General features: G+C 47.0%; 1 protein-coding gene across 4 annotated transcripts in view; it reads left to right on the top strand.

The window, feature by feature from the left end:
- The window catches only part of Max (MYC associated factor X), a 24969-nt gene extending 16077 nt beyond the window's left edge, over nt 1-8892 (top strand). For 2 of the 4 annotated variants that reach the window (XM_021201813.2, XM_021201812.2), the window contains 2 exons: nt 6450-6573; nt 7814-8892. In XM_021201813.2, the coding sequence (XP_021057472.1) occupies nt 6450-6573; nt 7814-8001 (312 nt within the window). In that variant the 3' untranslated portion in view covers nt 8002-8892. Of the gene's footprint in view, nt 1-6449; nt 6574-7049; nt 7399-7813 lie in introns of those variants that run through there. The other 2 variants (XM_029540892.1, XM_029540891.1) reach the window with 2 other exon arrangements.
- The last annotated feature ends 622 nt before the right edge of the window (nt 8893-9514 follow it).

The raw sequence follows: 9514 nt of genomic DNA, 5'->3' as shown, positions 1-9514 counted from the left end.
TGAGTTCCAGGACAGCCAGGGCTATACAGAGAAACCCTGTCTCGAAAACAACAACAACAAACAACAAGACAGGGTCTCAGTCAAGCTCCCCTCAAACTATGCTGTGGAGCTGAGATTAGACTTGAACTCCTGATCCTCCTGCCTCCAGTCTCCACAGCGCTGGGATTACAGGGATGTCCCACCATGCCTGGTCCCTATTTATTTGTTTTACTAAGTATTAAAAATATCACACACACACACACAACACACACACTCGTGGTCACTGCAGCTCAGACTGATTGTTCGTGAGCTCTGTGGCTAATGTGGGATCATACCGAGTAGTGTAGTCAACTTTACTCCCTGTGTCGCCCTTCAGTTTAATGTGTGACTGAAATGGTTGCCACCTTAAAGTAAATGTCAGACTTGTCTCATTTTTCTCCACTATTTTAAAAATTTTTAACCTAGAGGCTGTAGATGCGGCTCCATAGGTGGAGAACTTGCCTAACATGCCCGACATTCTGGGTTCCATCCCCAGCATGGTGTGTACCAGGGTCAGCCTCAATTGAATGTGTTTGAGGCTATCCTGGGCTACATTTGAATCCCCACTCCTCACGCATAGAATTGATAACCTCTAAGAAGCAAGGACCTCTGTTGCTCTGTTCTGGTCTCTACAAACTTGGTATGGGTAAAGTGTTAATTGCTTGCTTCATTTACAGACCTTAGTTTTCCCCAAAAGATGAATCATTCATATTTAGCCATTGGGATGTTTCTGTTGACCAGTTTGGGGTTTGTACAAGTCTTACATTTTATAACTAAAGTAGTGATAACCAGCATGATATGTTTGGCCATTCCCATATACAGAGTACCTCTCAGGAGCTAAATGAAGGCGGCTAGCCACTGGCTGTGCTCTGTGTTACAAAGATACTTCCGGGAAGATGGTTTTCATCTCATTCTCTCTTTGTGCTTTCTGGAGTCTTTACCTAGAGTTTGACTGACTCTCAGTTTCAACATTACTGGGCCTTAGAGGAAGACTAACTCAGTAGACAAGAAACTAGTAATTGCTGTAACATTTATTCATTGCCTTTGAAGGTAAGTGCATGTTGTATTCAGTGGACCTGCTTCCTCCTGAGGAGACTGTGCTCTACTTGTTCTTCGTGGGCTGTTTGATGGGAAGCGCTTCGCCTTCTCTAACTAAGGATCCCAACAGCACAGTTAGCCCTCAAGGTTTGAAAATAATCTTTGCAGGGTCTGTCATCTCTGCCGCACCTCCGTCAGCCAGGTCTGTCACGCGCCTGAAGGCATGAAGCCTTTAAGAAATGGCAGACTGTCGCTTCCCTTGCTACCACTGATGGGTTCCATTTTAGAGTGAACTACTTAGAGGACACTGACATTTGTTGTGCACATTTTCATTTCCAGAAAGTGGCTTATTCAACAGAAATGTACACCAGATTTGCCTGCCCCCTCCCCCACCTAAGGTTCTTCAAGGCAGGGACTTACTTTGTAAACCAGCCTGGCCTTGAGCTCACCATTCTTCTTCTTCTGCCTCCCAAATACTGGCATTATAGCAAATGTAACGGCACACCATGGGCAGAATGCATCTGACTGGGGCATAGGGATGAATGTAGCTGCTGGGCTTTAGGCCCTCTGGGAAGGGCAGAGGTGCTCCTGATGTTAATGATCTGGGCCTACTATGCTCTACCTTGCCGCTTACCTCTATTGTATAAACCAATTTGGCTTTTTATACAAAAACAGGTAAAGTGTGATAAGACAGAGAAGTAGAGATGTGGGGCTTTTGCTTTAAGTTGTGTTGGGCAGCAGCAGGTGGTAGCCGGAAGAAGCCGGTGTTTGGAAGTTCGTTCTCTTTTACTGAGTTCCACCCATTGTGTCGTCTCACTGCTGAGAACCACTGTCTTCAAGGGGACTTACTAGCCTTGACATGTCTGTGTTGATGACCTCAGATCACATGAGCCTTGAGATTGAAGTTAGAATCAGCTTCTTTTGAAGCCTTTGAGTCCCGTTGTGAGATTTCTGCCGGGACACATGAATAGGTCGCTGTTTTTAGAGAAAGGCGTGCACCTCCAGATATGATTGACCTTCCCTCGGGCCACCTGCCGTCAAACCTGGAGTCCTCTCCATTGTACCTTGTATTTCCCCCTTTCTGGGTTTCTAAGAGGCAGGGAAGCCAGCAGCTCTATGGAAGGTGACTCTTCAGGCTCTGTCTCACCCAGCATCTCTTCTCTGCTGGATCCTGTTTAGTTGTCCCCTGTGGGTACTGTGTTCTCTGATGTTGTTACTGTTACAAGCTGCTGCTGGTGGTTACTGTTTGTGTGATTGATTTTGTGTCTCACCTTTTAACCAAAAACACTGGTCTTCAGCCATTACTTTTCAGCCCAGGCCTGTGCCTGTGTGGACCTGGCTCACCATTGGGCCTTGACTCTACTTTGAGAAAACCACTGGGGTTGTCCTTGAAGGCAGGTCAGTGGTTCTCCTCAAGTCCTGTCCTCATCTTTGGGTTTTCTCTCTATGATAACTCTGTCTCTGAAGAAGTTCTCTTGACCTTTTAAAACTGCCTCTGCTCCTAACATAAGAGTGTATCTGAGACTTAGGTCAAATTCTGACTATTGCCTACAAGTTAATTAATGTCTGGTAAGACAGATCTTTGTACATCGGTTTCCCACACAGAAGGGTGTTTGGAGTGCCTGGCCCCCAGATTCTGTGTGAGCTGCCACTGTTTCTGTTCACTGGCTATTCTTAGTCCTGTGTGTTAACATGGGTTTGTAAGATGAACTGGTAAGGCTCTCCATGCTGCTATGTGTATGTATAGAATAGCTAACCTTTTTAGTCCCTGCAGTCACAATCTGTCCTGTCCCACAGCTCTGTCCAGCCTGTTCAGACGAGGCATGTCTACTCCGAAAGGTAGAATTAGTGGATTCTAAACATTAAAAACTAAGCAGGAAAAACAATCACGCATGTGCTTACTAAGCAATGGTTGATCTGCAAACACATTGACTACCAGGCTTCATGTGGTCACAGGACTCACGTGAACACTGTCAGTTGACTCAGCTGACTGAGAGCCTTTTCAGAAAACAGAAACTGAAAACCCAGGTCCATTCCATAGTCCATGCCATAAATCCCAGGACCTTTATGTTTATTGTACAAGTACTATAAACTCATAAAGCTTGGGAAGGGCCCTCCACATACATACAGTTGTGGCTGCTTCTGTAGTCTTGTGGTTTGAAGGATGAGAGGCATTGATTGCAGAGGAGTGTGGCATTTTCTGACTTTAATCTTTTGTTTCTCTTCCCTGGAGTGGATGGAAATATATTTTGTGGCATTCTGTATCTCGTGTGTGTGTGTGTGTGTGTGTGTGTGTGTGTGTGTGTGTGTGTGTTTTAACTTTTTAGATTTCTTGAGTATACTAAAAAGGAGAAAATAAAGTGAACCTGACCATTTTTTGGGGATTGTTCATTGGCCAGGGGCAGCCTGCCCACGTGACTAAGCATTTCTGCTTTTAGCAGGGGCTAGAGGAAGGGCTGTATTGTGTTTAGCCTTAGGGATGCTTTGAACACTGGATTTAAAAGTCAGCTGGCTGCAGTGGTGCGCACCTTTGATCCCGGCACTCAGGAGGCAGAAGCAGTTGAGGACAGCCAGGGCTGCACGGTAGTAAGACCCCATCTCGGCATTTTTTAAATTAAAAGCAGAACAGACCCGTATTCTTTGAGGACCTCCTGTTCCCAACGCGTTGCTCTGAGCCTTTAATTCCGTCCCCATTGAAGACTACTGTGAGTGAAACTGCCGTCACCTGGAGGTCCGTGGTCACTCTTCTAGCTTGCTGTTCTCGCCTCTCACTTCACCTCTGGGTACTGCTTTTGTGGTTTTGGTTGTAAATGCCTGAAAGAGAGACTGGGAGAGCACAGGCCTGCTCAGCAGCAGCAGCACCAGCCATCTGTAAGCATTCTCGTTTTCAGAGTCTGCTTGTCTCCCCTGGTCCCAGATGCACATGCTTGGTTAAGTACTAAGGCTGCCTTCTGGGAACTGTTAGGAAAATACCTTTAAAATAGGCAAGTTTAAAAAGAGATTGTACACTTATTTTTAATCCCAGCACTTGGACTGAAATAGGAAAATCACAGTTTCAAAGTAGATCTGGTCTCAGTGAGTAAGACTGAGGTATAAATGTGCACGGGGATTTGTCAGGGATGGGGAAGGTAGAGGACTTGTAGTCAGGAAGCAGCAGCTGTGGGCAAGAATGTCTACGGTACGAATGGACAATACAGCTCTGTCTTTTGTTTGTTTTTTAATATTTATTTAATGTACTGTTACTGTCTTCAGACATACCAGGAGTGGGCATCAGATCCCATTACAGATGGTTGTGAGCCACCCTGTGGATGCTGGGAATTGAACTCAGGACCGCTGGAAGAGCAGTCAGTGCTCCTAACTACTGAGCCATCTCTCCAGTCCAACTCCATCTTCTGAACCCCCACCTTGCCACCTGCCATTCTCTGCTAAGCAGCTTCGTTGATATTTTTATCAGAGGGGCTAGATATTTTTATTAGTCCCTACTAATTATACACTCCCTTCCCATTTTGCCCACTCTATCTTCAGAAGGCTCTTTGACTGCACTTAAACAGGGTGGCCACTCAGCTGAAGAAACCCATACAACTTCCCCCGTGTCCTTGTGTTGCTCTGCCCTTGGTCTAACACAGTTAATTCACTGCTTCATGTGGGGCATAAGCAGTGTACAGCAGTAAGGCCAGTGTCTACCGCATGGTGGGTTGTCACTCCCAGAAGCTGCCTGTTGAGTGACATTTATAATCTGTTAGTCAGTTCACTTGTCAGCACTGCCTGTGGCTTGTCTGCATAGAGATAATACTTATCTTCTCACTAGACAGTAAGTAAGCTTATGGGTATAGAAGCTGTGACTAATATATTTTGTTTCCCCACACTGTGTACCTTGTATATAAATCTTACCAGATAAAATGATTGAATATGAATGATCTCTTGATCAGATCACCTTGAGGGTACTATGAGAAGAAAGCCTGGAAAGTGTAATATTTCCAAAGTCTGATAAAAGTTGAGGCCTTGTACACTTCCCTCCATCTGCCCTAAAGTCTGTGAATTAGCTGATCATTAGGGTTTTTAGTGTGAGCAGATTGAGATCTGCTAGTTTAAACACTGGTGTGTGTGTTCTTTGCCTCCCCTCACTTTTTTCTGGTTGTTTGGAGAGGGCTGAGAGGCAGAGTGTCAGAAATGACCTTTCCAGGGCAAAGTGTTTGAGTGCTCAGCCTCTGGAAGGAGCACTAAACTTAGGGCTACCATGCTGCCCTGCCTTGAGCTTATCTGTATACCAGTTGATGTATAGAACTGGTGCCCTGCCTCTAACTCTGGCCATATATGTAGCTGGTAGAAATCTTCCAACAAGTGTGATGGATGCTAGGAGCACAGTAAACAATAACCTGTTGCTACTTTGTTGATTTATTTATTAACTTGGTCCCCTGATGAGCCAGGCCCACACAGCCTGCTATAATTGTAGAGGTGTGGCTGTTTCCTGGGATGTCTCAATTACTTGTCCTTCCTGTGTTGACATCAAGTACTTACAGCTTTCATGCTAATCTCTTTAGACATGAGGCAAAAATGTTGATACAACAGCAGTTTTTGTTCAGTTGAGCCTCCTTACCAGTAGTCTAAGGGTTTGATGAGGTCTTAAGACCATGATGGAAAAAATGTACCCACTTTCATTCCACGCCAGGTCTACTCCAGCCCTTGATCTTGTTTGTCATCCTGAACCGGCTGCCCTAGAAGAGTCTTGGTGGCCTGAGGTTTTCTTTCATTATTTCAGATGCAGTTGAGCTGTGTCTAGGGATATACAAATCCCTGGGTTTAATCCAGAGCACCATATACAACTGGGAGTAGTTATCCCAACACTTGAAAGCTGGAGTGGCATACTCAGCTACATAATGAGTTCAAGACCAACCTGTCTGAGGCATCAGCAAGCTGAAGACTTTAAAGAGCCAGAGGGCTTAGAGTATATGTAGCTCATGGCTGTAATCCCAATACTTGGGAGACCTGCTTACCTGGCCTTAAAACCCTGTTTCAAACAAATAAAAGCTATAAGAAAAAAATCCAGAGAGGGCTGAGAGGAGTACAAGTTCAAGAGTCATATAGACTCTAAGCCCAGGCCGTCCACAGACTAGCTGGTGGCTTTAAATAATTCTCTGAGACCTGGGTTCTTGGTAGCACTCCTGAGACTCCATGCAGTAAGTTCTGTGAGTTGCTTGGCACTTTGGGATAAAGACCTAGCTAGCCTTTACTTTTTTCCTCAGCCTTTTCCATCATGGCTACCCTCTTGTTTCCTTTCTTTCCCTAGTGCTGTTGCCAGAGAAGGGCATGGTTCTCCTGCTATTCAGACTTGGTCTTTATTTTATTCTGTGGTTTGTTTGTTTTTTTTGTTTTTTTTTCTCATATTGCAACAGGCATCCCGGGCCCAAATCCTAGACAAAGCAACAGAGTATATCCAGTATATGCGAAGGAAAAACCATACGCACCAGCAAGACATTGATGACCTCAAGCGGCAGAATGCTCTTCTGGAGCAACAAGGTGAGCAGCCAAGCTCATGGGGCGACTGGCCCTGCCGTGCCCCACCAGGCGGGGGCTTTCACACCTGGGCCTTCCGCCAAAGCTAGAGGACCATGCCTCAGAAGCATCCTCAGCCCGGCTCTGCAGGCCTTGAAGTTGAGTGTTAGAGCCATCCTGAGGAAGGACCAGACCCTCCAGTGAGGAGATGGAGGAGCTAGGGGATTGGACATCCAAAGGCTTGTATCTTTTCTGGCCTGATCTCTCCCTTTCTCGGGGCTCAGGTTCTCTGCCTACAGTAAGGGTCACACATGGTGTCAGGTATCTGAACAGAGCTTTGAGGTCCTTGCTGTAGAATGTGCCATGTAAGTACCAGATTCTCCAGGAGTTCAGGGACAGTGAGCCCTCCCCATTGTCAATAGTAGTCCAATCAGGGCAGCCTATGGGCCAGGCCCCTGCTGTTCTCCAATGCTCACACCCGCCTTTTCCTACAACCACAGGGGAAAGCGAGAGCTGATCAAGTTCTTTGTTCCTGGGGAATTCACTTCTCTTCCTCCCTCATGGAAGATGCAAGTAAAAGGAAATGCAAGTAACCGCCTGGGTTAGAACATCTCACATAAAATACCATGAGGGGTGACCCTCCAGGCTCGAGCGGAGCTCAACCAGGGACGGATGGGCAGCGGGCGGCGGCAGCGGGTTGGAGGATGGGCCAAGCAGCCTGCATGTAGGGGTGTCTGTTGAAAGGCCCAGGTATTTTGTGTGTATTGGTGACTTGCTTCCAAGTGTCCAGCTTGTCATTCCAAGTGGATTTTGTTCATGAGAGCCAACCAAAAGTTTTCTTTGACCCAATCTATTGTGTCATCCTTTCCTGCTATCATTGGGCCTTCACACGTTCATGGAGCCTAGCTTTGCTAGGCTAGCTGCTTCTCTGTCACTGCATTGCTCAGTCCAGCAGGGAACTCTTGCTCTGGTCTCTATGCTGGGTCCATGGCAGGACGGTGTCTCATCACAAGCCTTCTCTTCAGGGTGGTATGGCTGTGGCTGGCCATGTCTGCTGGGCCCCCAAGCCCATCTGGGAAAGGAAAAGGGGGAAACGGAAGTGTGCAGGTGGAACAGCCACCAGAAGGGAATGACTTCTGAGCCACCCTGTGCCTTGGGGGCCAGCAAGCAAACCCTTAGGAAGAACAGGCTGGACCCTGAGTCTGAGACTTGGTTGCTCCGGATCTCCAGAAGGTGGTAACATGCTCCCTTGGTTGCCTTTTAGTCCGTGCACTGGAGAAGGCAAGATCAAGTGCCCAACTGCAGACCAACTACCCCTCCTCAGACAACAGTCTCTACACCAACGCCAAGGGCGGCACCATCTCTGCCTTCGATGGGGGTTCAGACTCCAGCTCAGAGTCCGAGCCTGAAGAGCCCCAGAGCAGGAAGAAACTCCGGATGGAGGCCAGCTAAGCCATGCGGGGCAGGCCAGCAATAAAACTGTCGACTCTCCCGTCGCATCCTCCTTCAGTTCGTCATTAGAACCCTCAGAACCATTGAGAAGACTCTTTATTTTCCTTTTCTCTTTATTGTTATTTTTGCATAGAAGCTCTTGGACAACAGCTCTCATCCCATTCCCTGTGTCCACTATTTTTAAATGTATTCCCTTCAGGGGTTCCTGTCCCCACCAGAAATTTTAAACCAAAACACCCCAACTTGGCAGCTCTTTCTGTGGAGGACAGACGGCCGGCCAGACCTCTGAGTACATGGTGTCCTGCCCACCCTACCAGCTCCTCCAGCCCTCAGAGCACGGGCCTGTAGGGCGCCTGCTCTGCTAGGCTCTCCTCCCAGCCCGCCCTCACCTCTGTTTGGTGGACTTTGTGAATCTCTGAACTGTTCTACTTTGACAAGAAGACCAGATTGGAGTAATCAGAACTCACCCCCTCTCCTTTGTAAGGATTATTTTTTGGAAAAGCTGTCTCTCCTGTTGAAAAACAGGATTCTTGAAGAAGCTTGTGTGGTAGAAAAGGAAAGCAGGGACAGATTTGCAGCACCCTTGGCACGGTCAGTCACTTCGGCTGTTTAAGCCTGAAGACCCAGCCTTCCAGAAGGCCACGGGACGCTGGTATGTACGTATAGGAGGCGGCGGCAGTGAAATGAGCGGCTCTCAGGAGTGGGGGTGGCTATGTGGGTGGGGCTGGGAGGGAGTTTTAGGTGGGGTAGAGGTTTTGTATTAAGGGCCAGTGATGATGTTTTGATATTTATTTCCTGCTACTGAAATTTGAATCTGAATGAAATGCCCCTATTTCTGATGATGTCGATATTGTTAAACGACAGATTCATAAAGTAATGATCAAATCTTCATTTCTTTCTGTGTGTATTTCTAAGAAAAAGAGCCAACTATTTTGTATGTAAATACCAAGAGCGACTTACCTGGTACTAAACCCACAGCCCAGTCCAGCGTCCCGCCCTACTTCTTTCCTCCTGTCCTGGAATGTGTCGCCGCTGTGTGGTCCAGCCCTGGCTCTGGCTGTGGTCGGCAGATCCCAGTGAAGGGCTTCTCATCCTTAGGCTTCATTTCCTTGTCTTTTCCCACTCTGTTGCCGGCATTTGCTGATTTCTAGTGTATCCTTTGTAGTCTCAGTCAGTGTGGATTCCATTCCATGGAAATAAAAAGTATGTTGTACATACTGCCCAAGAATTGTCCCGCAAGTTAAGGCTTCCCCCTTTACTATAAGAATATAAATAAAAACTTATTTTATCCTTGTTGGTAGTGGTGTCTTCTTAACCCTACAGTGGCCAAGGTAGTTGAGGGAAGATCCTTCCGGAAGCTCCTGGGCCTCTGGAAACTTGAAACAGAAGCAGTGATTTCTTGCTGGAGCCTGCAGAGCCAGGAGCAGCTGTAGGCAGACCTGTTTCTTCCGTGTCTCTCGGCCCAAAAGAGTGGTTACGTGAGTGGCAGAAAGCGCCTTTGAGGCTTGCAGTG

This window comes from Mus pahari, chromosome 7 (assembly GCF_900095145.1).
Source record: "Mus pahari chromosome 7, PAHARI_EIJ_v1.1, whole genome shotgun sequence".
In the NCBI taxonomy this organism is placed as follows: Eukaryota; Metazoa; Chordata; class Mammalia; order Rodentia; family Muridae; genus Mus; species Mus pahari.
Note: the sequence above shows the minus strand (reverse complement) of the source record. Positions and strands in the feature narration are given on the sequence as shown.